This window comes from Piliocolobus tephrosceles, chromosome 8 (assembly GCF_002776525.5).
Source record: "Piliocolobus tephrosceles isolate RC106 chromosome 8, ASM277652v3, whole genome shotgun sequence".
Classification (NCBI taxonomy): domain Eukaryota; kingdom Metazoa; phylum Chordata; class Mammalia; order Primates; family Cercopithecidae; genus Piliocolobus; species Piliocolobus tephrosceles.
In genome coordinates this window covers 57354892-57372755 of record NC_045441.1, presented here as the reverse complement: position 1 = coordinate 57372755, position 17864 = coordinate 57354892, and the positions used below count along the sequence as shown (strand labels likewise).

The window sequence follows — 17864 nt, the reverse complement described above, 5'->3', positions numbered from 1 at the left end:
AGCAATCCACTTGCCTCAGCCTCCCAAAGTGCTGAGATTATAGGCATGGGCCACCATGCCTACTCTATAATAAAGCTTGTTATCTGGTAGCACAAGTTATCCTCCTCCCACTCCTTCTCCTCTTCTTTTTTTTTCTTCCTCGTCTTCTTCATGAATGCTTGTCTTTGCTCTTCCATAGCATTTTAAATTAGCTTGTCAAGTTTCTCACACATACACAGAAATTTATTGAGATTTTGTTGGGAATTGCACTGGCTCTGTAGGTAGGTTTGGAGAGACTGGCATTTTTCAGTATTGACTCTTCCAATCTATGAACATGTTATATCTTTATTTAGGTCTTCTTCAGGGTCTTTCAATGTTTTTTTCAGTCAGGTTTTGCATTTCTTTGATTGATTTATCCCTAGGTACTTGATATTTGTTTGGAGCTGTTGTAAATGGTATCTTTAAAAAAAATTATCTTTTTTACTGGCATATATAAATAAATATTGATTTTTAAAATATGATTTTTGTATCTATTAACCTTGTTAAACTCTTTTATTGTTAATAGTTTATCTGCAGATTGTTTTGAAGTGCCATAAACATATTTTTTTTGTTTTTTTTGAGACAGAGTTCTGCTCTTGTCGTCCAGGCTGGAGTGTAGTGGTGCGATATCAGCTCACTGCAACCTCCACCTCCTGGGTTCAAGCAATTCTCCCACCTCAGCCCGCTGAGAGGCTGGAATTACAGGCATCCGCCACCTGGCCCGGCTAAGTTCCTATCTGTAGTAGAGACGGGGTTTCACCAAGTTGGCCAGGCTGGTCTCGAATTCCCGTCCTCAGGTGATCCTCCCATCTTGGCCTCTCAAAGTGCTGGGATTACAAGCATGAGCCAACGGCGCCTGGCCTCCATGTACATAATTATATCATCTATGAAAAAATAATTTTGTTTCCTAGTATTTAATCTTCAATCCTTTCATTTTTCTTGCCTCACTCCACTGGCTAAGGGCCTTCGGCTGCAATGATGGGTATTCTCATCTGTAGCACACTTAATCATCATTAAGCTTTCCCAGCCTCAGGTCAACAGTATTGGGAGGTTGGTTTCTCACTGGAGGGTCGGGAACAAGATGCCAGAGCCCTTCTTTCAGCGCCTGCAGCGAGTTAAGGCCGAGGGTATGCCTCTGGCGGGCTCATCTTCCAACACACAAGAGCCCGCCGCCTCTCTCTGGTTGCCGCGCAACGGCGTCGTTCTGATCCAGGGTAGGTGCAGGGCGGCTGGAAGCACGTGTCGCCGCTTCCTCATTCTGAGACTACATCTCCCACAATGCTGCGCGCCGTGGGCTGCTGGCCCCCGAGTGCGGGAAGGGCCGGCCGGGAGGCGGAGCGGAAGCCGAGTGCGAGGGACTAGCGGAGTAAAATCTCCACAAGCTGGGAACAAACCGCGTCCCGACTCCCACCCCCCCGGCCTTTCTCCAGCCCGATCTGGAGGCTGCTTCGCCAGTGCGGGACGCAGCTGACGCCCGCTTATCAGCTCTCTCTGCGTCGCCCCAGCTCAGAAGCTCCGTGACGGCGGCGACCGTGACGGGAAGCCCGCGGCAAGGTAGTGAGTAGGGGGCGAGTCAGCCAGCCGGGCCCGCACCTCTAGCGCAGCCCCTCCGCCTCGGCGGCCGCTCCTCCCCCGCCGCGCCCCCGTCCCCGGTCCCCGCCCAGCTAGGGCCGCTGCCGCGGAAACCCGGCTTAGGAACGGGCCGGCAGCCTCCGGCCGCGGCCGGAAAGGCTCTTTGTCCCTTTCTTTGGGCCGTGCCTCTGCCCCTCCGCGTCTGACAGCCGCGGTCCCTTGGCCCGGGCGGGGAACCGAGCGTGACTGGGGCTGCGCGAGTCGAGCGGGGCGGGCTCGGTCCGGAGCTGCGGGATGGAGAGTCCGGGCGGCACCGCACTCACTTCTTTTTCTGTTTTTGACAGCTCAGTTCTCTTATACTTTGGGAGAGAGAGAAAGTCAGACGCCCGTTTTAAACTCCCTCTTCAAAACTCATGTCCTGGGTGACTGGTAAGGATGAACTTAAACTGCCGTGTTGATTGTTGACTGTGGCGGTAATGAGAATGGCTCAGGCAGCGAGGGTTCGAATCCTGCCTGGGTTTCTCTCACTGCCTGCCTTGGTGATCTTGGTTACTTAAAGGCTCTAAGCCTGAGTTTTCTCATCCATCAAAACACATACCTTTAAGTTGTTAGAATTAAGAATATAGACCTATAACGTCATTAGGTCTTCATTTGATGAAAAGATCCTTTGTGATACTTTATTAGCTATGACTGAAGTGACCGAAGTGGCCTCTGGACTTGAGTTTTGTGCTTTTCTTTTCTTTCCTTTTTTTTTTTTTGAGACGGATTCTCGCTCTGTCGCCCAGGCTGGAGTGCAGTGGCGCAATCTCGGCTCACTACAAGCTCCGCCTCCCGGGTTCACGCCATTCTCCTGCCTCAGCCTCCTGAGAAGCTGGGACTGCAGGCGCGCGCCACCACTCCCGGCTAATTTTTTTGTATGTTTAGTAGAGACGGGGTTTCACCGTGTTCGCCAAGATGGTCTCGATCTTCTGACCTCGTGATCTGCCCGCCTCACGGCAGCCTCCCAAAGTGCTGGGATTACAGGCGTGAGCCACCGCGCCCGGCGCTTTTCTTTTTTTAGTCATTAATACCTGGGTTTTGTGTTCTTCACTTTATCTTAAACCTAACGAAAGGATTCGTTAAAATATGCCGTCTTTCTAATTTCTGCTGTTTTAAGATGGCTGAGACTGTTCTTAGGAAATGGATGACTCTGCTTTTCTGTGGATCAGCTTTAGAGATGCAAGTATTTATTCACGTTTCCCCTCCACGTCAGATGTGTCTTTGGGGATCCTTAGAGGCGCTTAAGTGTTTGTTTCGTCAGAGTAGGCATCCAGGTGTTCTACAGTCCTGCCTCTGGGCTTCACCATGTTTACCCTGGGTCAACTTTTTTCTACTTCCGTCTGCATCTTCTCACTGATTAGTAATTTCCCCAGTTTGCGATTTGTGTTTACAAGTTGTAGTTTTTGTTCACAAGACACCCTGAGTGCATGCAATAAATTCCGTCAGGAATGACTTGATAATTTCACATTAGTCCCTTTTCAGTTTCAGTTGTTCTTGCACTATTTTCTCCTGAATTTTACTGACGTTGGTTATAAATTTTTCTTCAAGGAAATCTCTATGATCCTTAATTGAAGTTTATTTTTCACTTAAAATGTCTGCTCTGTACTACTTTGAGTTCAAACACTATTACACAATATGTGCAATAACAATCCTGAGTAAATACTGTTTTAAAACACGCAGTTGTAGGGGGAAAAAGCCAGTGGGCCTGATGAATTGCTGGTGTTATTTCTTTAGTGACAGATTAATTTTTAAAATATATGTGAGGAAGAAAAGGAGAAATCTAATGATGTATTTTATAAGCATAACAGAGAGCCAGAGAATAAATAAGTGGAAAACTTATTTAAACTATAGAAAACTTACTTAAACTGTGGAAAAAGGCATATGCACATAAAATTTCTGACTCACTCTAAAACGTGTTGCAAAAATACTTGTTTTGAGGAAAATGTTTCTATGTTGGTGTTATTTAGTGCAGTGTAGGACAGACAATAATGGCTATGGAAATAGGAGTCCTTAGTATTGTCCTTGCTCTGTCACTATCTGTGAAACCTTAGATTACTTTGTGGTCCTCAATTTCCTCATCTCTAAAATAGTGAATTGGTCTGATTCCAAAGGCTTTTCTAGCTCAGACTTTCAATGATAAAGGTTTTTAGAGGTTTTTTTAAATGCGTAAACAAAATTGGTGTAAACCCTTTTAGTCATTTGTGTTCTTAGTGTTTCTTCCTCCTTCAGGTTATATAATTCTTTCAAACTACCTTGAAGGAAGGAATACATATGAGACAACAAGAAAGCTGCCAGAAATCAGAATCTCTACTGGCCAGTTATCACTCTCTCGTGAGCTGCACAGTTTCTCTGCATTTTTGACATGCTTTGTTCTCTTTCTCCCTACTCTGTATCTTTTGCTCATAGCCTCTATACCTATTGTGCCTGATTCTTCATAACTTTACCTGTCAATCGCCTCACCCAACTTTATTATTTTCATGACTTCTCCTTCAGCTCCTTCTGCCAACTGCCTGGTTTTCCCTGGGGCCTCTTTCTTTGAGGCCACAGATTCTAGCCTAGTTGGCTGTGGAACTAGGGTCCATGTGGCACATGTGGCACAAAATGTGGGGTCATGTGGCACAAAACATGATTGGCCAAGGCTATGACAGGTCAAGCTCTGTGATTAAAGTATCTGGTGCTGCATAGTGTGTGTCTATGTATATGTATATATATAGGGTTTTTTTTTTTTTTTTGAGACAGAGTCTTGCTCTGTCACCCAGGCTGGAGTGCAGTGGTGCTGGCTCACTGCAACCTCTACCTGTTCGGTTCAAGCAATTTTTGTACCTCATGCCCAGCTAATCTTTGTAGTTTTAGTAGAGACAGGGTCTTACCATGTTGGCCAGGCTGGTCTTGAACTTCTGACCTCAAGTGATCTGCCTGTGTCGGCTTCCCAAATGGTGGGATTACAGGTGTGAGCCATGGAGCCCAGCCTGCATAGTTTATTTTATTGTACATTTTAGTTTAGTTAGTTTAGCTTGAAACAGCCTTGCTCTGTCACCCAGCTTGGAGTGCAGTGGTGCGATCTTGGCACACTGCAACCTCCACCTCCCGGGTTCAAGTGATTCTTGTGCCTCAGCCACCCAAGTAACTGAGTTTACAGGCATGCAACACCATGCCTGTCTAATTTTTGTATTTTTAGTAGAGATGGGATTTCACCATGTTGACCGGGCTGGTCTTGAACGCCTGACCTCAAGTGATCCGCCCTCCTCAGCCTCCCAAGGTTGCGTGAGCCACTATGCCAGTCTGTATTTTAGATTAAACTTTTACTGTAGCATAATGCTTAGTTTTCTTTTTGCCTTAACATTTTCTGTTTTTATCCCTGCCTCACTGTACCATTTTTCTTTTATCTGTTTTTGTAATATTCAGTGCTGTTGTCTTCTCTTCCGTCTCCCAAATGTGCCATCTAAAAATGATCTGATGTCTTGACACTCATTTCCGTATCTTAGCTGGAATTTTAGTGTAGTTTCTTTCAAGGCAGTGCATTTTAAATCTTAGACCTTATTATGGAGTGACTGGGGCTGTGTTCTGTGTTAATCCCCCCCCCCCCCCCCCCCAACAATATTAACCTCAGAGAGTATTACATAGAGAAAACATTTTAGGAATGCTCCTTTTCCCCTGAAATTACATTCCGGGGTCAAGTCTGTGGAGGACTTTTTGGTTTGTTTTTGGAGAGAACTATTTGAACCTCTGAGCTGTGGTGAACATACTGTGTCTTTTTGTAGTAAATCTATGCCTCTTTAGCTGACATTCCTTTGGAGACTAATAGGCAGTAGTTCTTCTAGTACCTTTGGCTGAGTGAAAGCTTCTCTGCCTGCTAGTTGCTGCTATTGCTGTTGATAGTTACTGTAGCTATAGTTATAATGGCACAAAATGTAGACCACTGAATAGATGCAAAAATGAAATTTGAATGAGAGATTATAAGGTAGGATTAGCCATCTATTTGTCTTTTTAATGTTGCTGTTGCTATGTTTGCATAAAATAAAAGGAAGTACTTCATGACAGATGACAGGGAGTGTGAAATGCAGTATTTTTTTTAACTTTTTTGTTACAATCCATAGTAAGAGATCTTTTTATATCAAGACTCCATAGATGTCTGGGTATGGTAGTGTGTGCCTGTAGTCAGTCCTAGCTACTAGGGAGGTTGAGGTGGGAGAATCACGTGGGCCCAGGAGTTTGAGACTGGCCTGGGTGACATAGGTAGATCTCGTCTCAATAATTAAAAAAAAAAAAAAAAAAAAGACTCCATACGTGTATAACTGTGTGTGCATAGGCTGGACTCAGTGGCTCATGCCTGTAATCCCAGCACTTTGGGAAGGTGAGGCAGGAAGATTGCCTGAGCTCAGGAGTTTGAGACCAGCCTGGGCAACTTAGTGAGACCTTGTCCCTGCTAAAAATAAAGTTTGTCAAACGTGGTGGCGCACACCTGTAGTCCCAGCTGCTTAGGAGACTGAGGCAAGGGTGGGGGACCTCTTGAGTCTGGGAGATCAAGGCTCAGTGAGCTATGGCCACTGCATTCTAGAGCCTGGGCAACAGAGCCAAACCCTGTCTCAAACAGCAACAACTGTGTATGCATGCATGTGTCTGTATATGTAAAAATAAACTGGAAATTTCACAAAACAAAATTGATGTGTACAGTCTACTCTGATGGTTTCTATTTTATCTTGTGTTTTGAAAAAGTGCTCGTTGCAAACTGTTGATTTTGTTCCCTGCTTTTGAAAAACGGTGGAGTCCCGGGCTGAGGGTTTGGATGCCTAACGTTTCTCTGTATGTTTGACTTTGAGTGGTCGTTACTTCTCTTTGTGCTTCATTTTTCTTATCTTTATGATGAAAGTGTTCTAGTTTAAATATTTGCTGATTTTTTGTTTGATTTAATGAATTAATTAAATTTTGAGATAGAGTCTCACTCTGTCACCCATAGCGCATTGAAATCTGGTACTCCTGGGCTTGAGTGGGCCTCCTGCCTCACTCTCCAGAGTAGCCGGTACTACAGGTGCGCACCACCATGCTCGGCTAATTTTTAATTTTTTTTTTTTTTATAGTGACTGCGTCTTGCAGTGTTGCCCAGGATGGTCTTCTTGTACTTCTGACTTCAATAAGTCCTCCCACCTCAACCTTGTGAAGTGCTGGAATTACAAGTGTGAGCCACCATGCCCAGCCTGTTTCACTTTTCTCTGGAAATAATGTTGGACTAAAGACAAGTATTTATCTTTATGTCTCTGGCTAGGGAGAAACCACTGAAAAATGGCTTAAATATTTGGTTGTTTACATAGTGTGCTGTTTGGCAAGTGGCATAATAGAGCTTTGAACAGCACTTTTCTCTAAAGATCTTGTAAAGTGGAGTAGACATGTTAATGCCTGTAATAAATATAAAAATTTAGAAAAAAAATTTATCCATGTTTGTTTCTCTACTTTTGTGTTTTTTAACAGGGAATATTTTGGAGTTTCAAAAATTGTATTTAAAATGCTTAATACGAGTTTTAAGTAAATGCACAGACAGATTGCTACCTAGACCTTATTTCATACCTGATCTTGCCACTGCCCCTTTCAGGTTAGAGAACACCAATAAGAATATTTTTTTCTTTGTAAACACCACCATATCAGATCATTACTATTCCTGTATATTACCAACAGTGGAACTGCCATCTTCATAAGACAGGGAAACACAAAGCTTTCTTTGCTTGCGGGTTTCCTTCTGTTCACTTTGTATGATTTCTCCAGACCAGGCCATTTCATGCTGTGCTTTGGGAACCCTCTCATTCTCATTTGTTTGTATTGAGGAAAATATAAATAAGGAATTTGTTGCCTGCTCCCAATATTCTGGTAAAAGAAGAATTCTAAAGGTTTTATTGGAAGGAAATTGGAACCAGACTTTGTACTTCCTCTTCTTTCTCAAATCAGATATTACCCCCTCATTACTCCTTGACCTCACACCACAGGTAGATGTTCCAAGAAACATCACCCTTATTTTTCCTTCATAGCAGTTTATCACAAGCTGAGATAAGTTCCTTGTTTGTTGTCCCATTCCTTTTAAAATAGTGTCCAGAAAAACAGGAATCTTGTCTTTCATATCTTGCTTTACCTTTCACATCTCTGGTTCCTGGCACATGGTAGGTACTTTGCTATTGTGAATGAATTAGTGAACAAATGAATGAGTAAACCAAGTTATTTCATGCCTTAAATGGAACTGCATGTAGTAAAGGTTGTGTTTGAGCCTGGGCGTTTATGCGCTGCCTCCACACTCCACCTCCAGTTCTCTTTTCTGGAAATGTGTTATCGCTATGTTTGCTGATCGTGGTGAAGGTCTCTACCTTTAGAAGACTTTGCATTTATCTTTGTTTTACTTCATATGTTTTTGTCTTCTACTTTTTGCCTGTATAAAAACTAGCATATAAGACTTCCAAAATCCTTCTTGTAGCAACTTTGTAATACTTGGATTTATGTGAATACAGTTGATTTGAAACTTTAAGAGCCAGGTTAATAATTTAGTGAATAGTTCAAATTAGGCATCTTGAGGATCATTGTCCTAAACTGCCATTACTATTTTCTGGTTACATTCTTTTAAAGCAAAAAAGAACAAAGTTTCATTTGATACAATTTATTCTGTATTTACAAACACAGTCTTTCTAGTGGAAGTAAGAAAGGTAGTGTGTGTAGAGAAAACCCTAGACAGTGAGTCAGGACCTGTATTCTGGACCAGTAGGATTTCTGCCATTAACTGGTTGTTTCATTTTTAGGCAAGACGCTTAACATACCTGGGCTTCAGTTTCTTCATCTGAAATGCGAGGGAAATGGATTAGGTTTCTTCTCAGGTTCTTCCAGTCTAGAAAAGGATAATTGAAGATACTTTACCCCCAAATTTCTATCCTCTGTTCCTCTACCCCAAAACTCATTGCAGGGAGGTCACATTGCTGCGTGGGAGAAGGTGGGGTTAGGTTCAGGGATGTGTTTTAAAGTAAACATAAGGCATTTTTTAGTGATGGCTGATTGTTCACAAGGCTCTGTGGGGGATGTGGCAGCAGTGTAAGGCTTGTTGTTCTTGCCCATAAGGGACCTGGGACTTAAACAAGGAGACACGGCTTACACACATGCTTGGATGATGTGATGTATCAAATTAATTGGTATGAAGTAACATGCTGTGGGAGTTAGAAGAAGATCAGTGTGGGGTAGAATAAGGTAAGGAGGTTTTGAAATCCTTCTATCTGAGGTAAGATTTAAACAGATAAGTCTACCTCGTCTCCTTTCAGACTACTTGGAAGATGAACTGTTCTCATCAGCAGTATGCTGTTATGTCATCTTTTAGGACTAGGTAATGCTCCAGTGACTTCATACCAATGACATTTTCATGTTGTCCACAAATTCTGAGTAGAAACTTTTTCAAGCTTGTAGCCTCCTTGAGAGCTGACTGTTATTAACTGAATGAGAGGATGTCAGGAAACATGTAAAGACACATGCTGGGTAAATAAAAATATCATATAAATGTAAGGTATAATTATTACTGTTGTATGAAGCAGAGAGAAGACTGGCTGGATTGGAGGAGATATATTTGTGACTGAGTTTGCATGTTAGATTTTAAGTGCAGTGTGAAACTGTTGAAAGGTTTTTAATCAGGAGAATGTGATATGCTTGTGTGTGTGTGTGTGGTAAAAAATACATAATCTAAAATTTATCATTTTAACATTTAAGTGTACAGTTCAGTGACATTAAGTACATTCACATCATTGTGCAACCATTACTACCATCCATCTCCAGAACTTCTTCATCATCCCCATCTGAAACTCTGTACCCATTAAATTATAACTTTCTATTCTCTTCTTTCATGTTGTAGCATGTATCAGAACATCTTACTTCCTTAGCACTGAATAATATACCATTGTATGTAGATGCCACATTTTATTTGTCTGTTTATCTATTGTTGGACACTTGGGTTGTTTCCACCTTTCGGCTGTTAGGAATAATGCTGCAGTGAACATTGGCATACACATATCCCTTTGGGTTCCTGCTTTCATTTCTTTTGTGTGTATATCCAGAAGTTCAATTACAGATTGTATGATAATCCTGTGTTTAAGTTTTGGAGGAAATGCCATACTGTCTTCCCCAGCAGCCACACCATTTTATGTGCCCACCAGCAGAGCAGGAGAGTTTCAGTTTGTTCACATCCTTGCCAACACTTGTTTTCTGTTTTTTTTTTTTTTTTTTTTTTTGATGATAGCTATCCTAATGGGTGTGAAGTGGTATTTCATAGTGGTTTTAATTTACATTTCCCTATGATTAATGAGGTTGAGCATTTTTTTTATTGGCAAAATGTCTTCAAATTATGAATTTTGATTTTGGAATAATATTTGATTGCTCTGAGAAGAACGGATTGAAGTAGGGTTGGAGAGGAGTCTGGCAAACCACTTGACAAGCAGCTATAAGGATCCACTTGGAGGTGATGATAGTTGGATCACACTCTATTGCCCTTCTTCAGGTCTAGTGCTTTACTGATACTTCATTTTAAGTGTGTCCCCTCTCCTTAGTTATTCTACTTTTGTGCCATATAGACTAATTACTTTTGTAATTTCTGCAGTTGGTTGAGAACTGTCTCTTGGGAATCTTTTTTTAATTTTTTAATTTTTTTTTTGAGGCAGAGTCTCACTCTGTCACCCAGGCTGGAGTGCAGTTTCGCTATCTCGGCTCACTGCAAGCTCCACCTCCCGGGTTCACGCCATTCTCCTGCCTCAGCCTCCAGAGTAGCTGGGACTACAGGCGCCTGTCACCACGCCCGGCTAATTTTTTTTTGTATTTTTAGTAGAGACAGGGTTTCACCGTGTTAGCCAGGATGGTCTCAATCTCCCGACCTCGTGATCTGCCCGCCTCGGCCTCCTAAAGTGCAGGGATTACAGTCGTGAGCCACCGTGCCCGGCCTTCTCCTGGGAATCTTAAAAATATTCAAGAGTTCATCCTAGGCCAAAATAAGAATGATGATGATGATTTATTTTTTGCCTTAAAAACTCCAGGCCAGGCACAGTGGCTCCCACCTGCCATCCCTTTGGAAAGACTGAGGCAGGAGGATCACGTGAGGCCAGGAGTTCGAGACCAGACTGGGCAATGTAATGAGACCCCTCTAAAAAAAAAAAAATACAAAAATTAGCTAGGCATGGTGGTGTGCACCTGTAGTCCCAGGCCATTCAGAAAGCTAAAGTGGGAGGATTGCTTGGGCCCGGGAGGCCGAGACTGCGGTGAGCTGAGATTGTGCTACTATACTGCTAGTCTGGGCAACAGAGCGAGACCCTGTTTCAAAAGCAAAAAACAAAAAACAACTCTCTAGTTGTTAATTTGGTGAATTTCAAGTTTTGTGTTTTTTTTAAGTGATTAATAGAAAATTAGTATAGTGGCCTAGAAATTAAGATTTAAAAGTTTTTAGATTACAGACTGTTTTGATGGAAGAAGTACTCCAGTAAAAACTATGCCAGATGGTAGCCATAAGCCCTTGGCCTCAGTGTTGGCCTGTGAGGTTACTAGTTAGTGACTCTGTCCTTATCTCAGTGGCCTTCTGGGGGCTGGATCAGTACTTGAAACATAAAGAAAACTTGGGGAGGTTCAAAGTGCAAGCTCCTCTGTTTGCAGTTTTGAACGTTGCACAGAAAGAAGAGACATTGAATCTTTCCTTTTTTTTCTTTCCTAAGGATTGAGGCTAATAATCATTTTCCTTTCTAATCACTAAATTAAAAGTACATAAGTAAATTACCTTCAGTTGCTAAAGAAGTCAAAACTTCTTATCTTTTTTTTTTTTTTTCTTATGTGAAATCACAGACAGTTCTCTGAGAATAGAACAGTGAGTGTATTCATATCAGCCCTGGAGAATAAAGTAATACCAGTGGAAATTGTTTCCTCTTCACTTTACTTCTACTTTTGCCTTATAAATATAGGGCCTAGCCTACCCTGGGGGTAATGACTCAGGTTCCAGCAGTGGTCACCTGTTTTCAATCCCCCTCACCCCTTCCTCTTCAAGGTCCTCACGGTGTCAGCTGAAGAATGACAAGGTTCATAAATTTGGAAAGGAGAGCTTTATTTCTTATAAAGGGTTGCAGCCTGCAGAGTGGTCATTCTGACAGGCTGGGAAGCATAGCCTCCGGCCAGAAACCAGAAACAGACACTTGGAGAGAGGGACAAAGGAAACAGGAATTTATGCTGAGCAGAGTGGCCAAATATACATATTTAATAAGTTAAGGCATCATGAATATTTATGAAAGGAGAAACGTGCATGCACAATTGAGCTTCATGCCCCTTCCTAGGTCCTGCATATAAAAAAAATTGTGGCGTTAGCATGATTCCAGAGTGGAGTTTTCAGCCCTCTGATGTGAAAAGGTAAAGCAGAGGACACGAAAACCCTTACTGTGCTTCCTCTGTAGACTGGCCAGAACTACTTTGTGGCTGGTGGTCTCTTATCAGGAAGAAATGCTTGTAGGTTGTTTTGTTGAAACTGCAGAATGGAGGGGCAGCAGTCAGGCAGTTGGTTGAGATTAGTGGTGGAGTCTTTTGAAAGGTCTGGCTTCTGTTTAGCCCAAGCTTGTTCAACCTGCGACCCATGGGCCGCATGGGACAGCTTTGAATGCGGCCCAACACAAATTCATAAACTTTCTTAAAACACTGTGAGTTTTTTTGTGATTTTTAAATTTTTTTAGCTCATCAGCTATCGTTAGTGTTAGTATATTTTATGTGTGGTCAGAACAGTTCTTCCGGTGTGGCCCAGGGAAGCCAAGAGATTGGACACCCCTAATTTAGCCCTTAGAGAATAATGCCTAATGGCATGATGATAATGGCAGTTATCAAGGGAGGGAAGCATAATGAAGTGTATCTGACCACCCATCCTATTATAACTGCCTAATGGCGGTTCTAATGGGTTCTCCTTGCCTGATGCCTAGACAGAACCGATTTATCAAGGTGGGAATTGCAATAGAGAAAGAGTTTAATTCATACAGAGCCAGCCATATGGGAAACCAGAATTTTATTATTACTCAAACCCATCTCACTGAGAACTCAGGGATTGGGGTTTTTAATGATAATTTGGTAGGTGGGGGGGTCAGAAAGTGGGGAGTGCTGATTGGTCAGGTTGGAGACAAAATCATAGAATCATGACTCTTCAAAGCTGTCCTCTTATACTGGGTCATTTCCTAGGTGGGGGCACAAGACCAGATGAGCCAGTTCATTGATCTGGGCGGTGTCAGCTGATCCATCTATCTCAAGCACTGATCTTCAGTTTGACAGTAGTGTTATTACCCCCAGGAACAATTTGGGGAGATTCAGAATTTTGCAGCCTCCAGCTGTTTCTAAACCTTAATTTCTAATTTTTTTTTTTTTTTTTTTTTTGAGATGGAGTTTCACTCTTGTTGCCCAGGCTGAAGTGCAATGATGCAATCTCAGCTCACTGCAACTTCGGCCTCCTGGGTTCAAGCGATTCTCCTGCCTCAGCCTCCTGAGTAGCTGGGATTACAGGCATGCGCCACCACGTCCGGCTAATTTTGTATTTTTAGTAGAGACAGGGTTTCACCATTTTGGTCAGGCTGGTCTTGAACTCCTTACCTCAGGTGATCCACCCACCTCGGCCTCCCAAAGTGCTGGGATTACAGGTGTAAGCCACCACGCCTGTCCAATTTCTAATTTTGTAGCTAATTTATTAGTCCTGCAAAGGTAGTCTAGTCCTCAGACAGGAAGGGGGTTTGTTTTGGGAAAGTTAAACTAAAAACTAAGTTAAACTATAACCTAAGTTCCTGCCAGTGCTGTGGCTTACGCCTCTGATCCCAGCACTTTGGGAGGCTGAGGCAGGTGGATAGCTTGAGCTCAGGAGTTTGAGACCAGCCTGGCAACATGGCAAAGGCCCTTCTCTACAAAAAAATTAGCCAGGTGTGGTGGCGTGTTCCTGTGGTCCCAGCTACTTGGGAGGCTGAGGCCAGCGGATAGCTTGAGCCTGGGAGATGGAGGCTGCAGTGAGCTGAGATTGCACCACTGTACTCCAGGCTGAGTGACAGAGCGAGACCCTGTCTTTAAAAATAAATAAATAAATAAATAAATTTTTAAAAAGTTCTTAAGGATTATTTTCAGTAAGCTGCGAAATATCTTTGTGAAATGCACTGTTCTGACTCAAGATATATTTCTACCTAAAGAATTTTGCTCCATTTGATGTAGTCAAAGAGTTTTTTCACTGGACACTTTGGTGATTCACACCTTTCTTACTCTCCTGGTTTTTCTAGATTCTGTGATTGTTAACACCTTTCTGTATTTTAAAAACCTGAAGTATAACCTTTTAATTTTTTCTTAAATTACATAAATATATACCTTTCTCATTTGAAATCTGAAATTGTAAATTTGGAAATATAGAAAAATGTTCCAACCTGTTTGTTTATTTATTTGTTTAAGAGAGACAGGGTCTTGCTCTGTCACCCATGCTGGAGTACAGTGGAATGATCATGGCTCACTGTACCCTTGACCTCTCAGGCTCAAGCCATCCTGCCACCCCAGCTTCCTGGGTAGCTGGGACTATAGGCGCATGCCACCATGCCTGGCTAATTTTTAGAATTTTTGTATAGAGATGAGGTCTTCCTGTGTTGATCAGACTGGTCTCCAACTCCTGGGCTCTAGGGATACTCCCTCCTGTGCCTCCCAAAGTGTTGGGCTTGCAGGTGTAAGCCACTGCCCCGGTCTCTTAAGTGTTTTAGTACTTGCCATTAAATAATCATCATTCTTTATGTCTGGCATATTTTTGTATGATATAAACTTAGAAATTGTAACTTATTTTTTATCTTAGATTGCATCTTAGATTGGATGCTTCCTAAGGTTACCTTATTCCCATTAGTAATAATTTCTAGTGGCATTTTCAAATGTTGGCACACTCTGTTTATATTGTGGGAATTCTTTTTAGACAGGCATTTTGATTTTCCAATCCTTTTTCTTTCCTACTTCCTCACTTTCATTTTGATGTTTTTTCTTTTTTCTTTTTTTTTTTTTTTTTTTTTTGGAAGAGTAGCTTTTAGGCATTTAGGTTGGTGACATGTATTTGAATAGACTAAGATCTCCTATATATCTCATTATAATGTCCATGGTTTTAGTTACAAATGAGAAACCATTTGAAGAGTTTTATGACCATGGTTGCGGTGTTTTCAGGTATTTTCAATGAATTGACATTTGTTTCTAGTTTAAACTTTGAAAAGATACATAAGTGAGACTGGTAAAAGACTAGAAAGCTTACTTAGTGGTGGAGAAAGTTGTCAAATATATAGTTCCAAATAAAAATTATAGAATATTTTCTTTGTAGTCATCTGTTCTGTTACTGATACAGATTAACACTAATACTGTTTTTCTTCTTAGTTTTACAGAGTTAATAGAGTGGATACAACCTTTCTGAAGATGAAGAATATACAATATTGAGGAGATTTTTTTCTTCTTTCTTTCAAGTCTTGATTTGTGGCTTGTCTCAAGTTACCACTTTTCAGTCAAGTCTGTTTGTTTGCTTCTTCAGAAATGTTTTTTACAATCTCAAGAAAAAATATGTCCCAGAAATTGAGTTTACTGTTGCTTGTATTTGGACTCATTTGGGGATTGATGTTACTGCACTATACTTTTCAACAACCAAGACATCAAAGCAGTGTCAAGTTACGTGAACAAATACTAGACTTAAGCAAAAGATATGTTAAAGCTCTAGCAGAGGAAAATAAGAACACAGTGGATGTCGAGAATGGTGCTTCTATGGCAGGATATGGTAAGATAACTGTAGAATATTTCTAGTCTCCTCCGATCCCTGTTTAAAGATGGTTGTGGAAATTGAACTTATTACTTCATGCATAGGTCTTTGCAAAGTAATTTTTTCTTGACTTTTTATTATGAAAATTTCAAATATACTGAAAAATAGAGATACTATGATAAATATGTACATACTCATCATCCAGACTTAACAGTTATTAACATTTGGCAACATTTATTTTATCTAAGTGTTGAAGAGTATTTATAGAAATTGTGACATTTTGCTGCTAGATATATATCGCTGAAAAAAATGTATCTTGGAGGCCGGGCGTGGTGGCTCACGCCTGTAATCCCAGCACTTTGGGAGACCGAGGCGGACGTATCACGAGGTCAGGAAATCGAGACCATCCTGGCTAACATGGTGAAACCCCATCTTAACTGAAAATACAAAAAAAAAAAAAAATTAGCCAGACATGGTGGCACGTGCTTGTAGTCCCAGCTACTTGGGAGGCTGAGGCAGGAGAATCATTTGAACCTGGAAGGTGGAGGTTGCCGTGAGCTGAGATCGCGCCACCACACTCCAGCCTGGGTGACAGAGTGAGACTCCGTCTCAAAAAAAAAAAAAAAAAACCAAGAAAAACCAAAAATGTATCTTGGCCTGGTGTTGATGGCTCACACCTGTAATCTCAGTACTCAGTCCTTTGGGGGTCCAAGGTGGGAACATTGCTTGAGCCCAGGAGTTTGAGACTAGCCTAGTAGCCTAGGCAACATAGTGAGACCTCTACTAAAAATACAAAAAAAAATCAGCCAGGCATGGTGGCGGGTGCCTGTAATCCCAGCTACTCGGGAGACTGAGGCAGGATGAGGCAGGAGAATCGCTTGAACCCAAGAGGCAGAGGCTGCAGTGAGCCGAGATAGTGCCACTGAATTCTAGCTTGGGCAACGGAGTGAGACTCCATCTCAAAGAAAAAAAAAAATTAGCCAGGTGTGGTGATACACACCTATAGGCTTAGCTAGTTGGGAGGCTGAGGTGGGAGAATCGCTTGAGCCCAGGAGGTCAAGGATACAGTGAGCCATGTTTGCACCACTATACTCCAGCCTAGGCAAGACAGTGAGACCTCATCTCTTAAAAAAAAAAGTCTTAAAAAATGACCTCTTTGGACATAATACAATACCAGTATCATATCTAGTTTATGTTTAAATTTTCCTGATTATCCCAATATAAGCCATCAATTGTATAGCATTTATTATTTCCTAAGAAGCAGGATTTGCCTATATATCTCCAGTATTGTTTATTGCTATTCTCCCTTCCACATTACTGGGTCCTGCTGTGTTTTAAGTTTCTTCTCATGACATGTTATTTCTTTCCTTTAAGACTTAAAAAGGAGAGAGAACAGATCGTATGGTTCTGTCTGGAACAATGTATATACATAAATGTGTGGACATTTTCTCTATTTCAGTTTTGTTTGTTTAGTTAAAAGTTATGGCTGGGCACAGTGACTCACTCCTGTAACCCCAGCATTTTGGGAGGCTGAGGTAGGCGGATTGCTTGAGTCCAGGAGTTTCAGACCAGCCTGGGCAACATGGTGAAACCATTTCTCTACAGAAAATACAAAAGTTAGAGGATCGTGGTGGTGCACACTTGTAGTTCCAATTACTTGGAAGGTTCAGGTGGGACAAGTGCTTGAGCCTGAGAGGTTGAGGCTGCAGCGAGGCGTGATCACACACCACTGCACTTAAGCCTGGGTGACAGAATGAGATCCTGTCTCAAAAAAAAGTGATACATGCATGTATTTAAATAATCAAAGTATGTTATGATTCCTGTCATGAAAAAGGGCGGTTTTTTCCACTCACAAAAGTCCTCAAATTTCCTGTTCTTTAGAGCCACCCATTTTAAATTCTTTCATCTCATTTTTTATGGTGATTATTTCTGTATCTAAATAATATGCTCTGTGAGCTACTTTTAGATTTTTCAGTTTTAGGTGTTATTTGTTAACTTTTCACTATGCAAGGTGAGAGTTTAGCTTTCTTTCTCACCTAAAAATGCATTCCATCCACCCCCCAGGCTATTGTCACATCCATATCCTTCTTGTCCTTTCATTTTCCCTTCATAATTTTGTTTAGAATGATATTCAGTATTTGTACTATTATGACCATGTTGATGGTATTCATTATTGAGCCATGTAAATGCATACCTCAGAGATACTATGGATTCTGTTCCAATCCACACAATAAATTGAATATCACAATAAGCAAGTCACACAGCTCTTTTGGTTTCCCAGTGCATATAAAAGTTAAGTTTATACTATACTGTAATCTCTTAAGTGTGCAGTAGCATTATGTCTTAAAAAACAATGTACATACCTTAATTAAAAATGCTTTATTGCTAAAATATGCAAACAATCATCTGAGCCTTCAGCAAGTCATACTCCTTTTGCTGGTGGAGGATCTCGCCTTGATGTTAAAGGTTGCTGACTGAT

At 41.5% G+C, this 17864-nt stretch overlaps 1 protein-coding gene across 7 annotated transcripts in view; it reads left to right on the top strand.

The window, feature by feature from the left end:
- Window positions 1-1293: 1293 nt before the first annotated feature.
- The window catches only part of CCDC126 (coiled-coil domain containing 126), a 52359-nt gene continuing 35788 nt past the window's right edge, over window positions 1294-17864 (top strand). Inside the window, exons 1-4 of one of the 7 annotated variants that reach the window (XM_023215990.1) lie at window positions 1294-1572; window positions 1935-2019; window positions 6708-6866; window positions 15013-15403. In XM_023215990.1, coding sequence (XP_023071758.1) covers window positions 15166-15403 — 238 coding nt within the window. In that variant the 5' untranslated portion in view covers window positions 1294-1572; window positions 1935-2019; window positions 6708-6866; window positions 15013-15165. Of the gene's footprint in view, window positions 1576-1934; window positions 2020-6707; window positions 6867-15012; window positions 15404-17864 lie in introns of all 7 variants that reach the window. The other 6 variants (XM_023215993.1, XM_023215992.1, XM_023215991.1 and 3 more) reach the window with 6 other exon arrangements.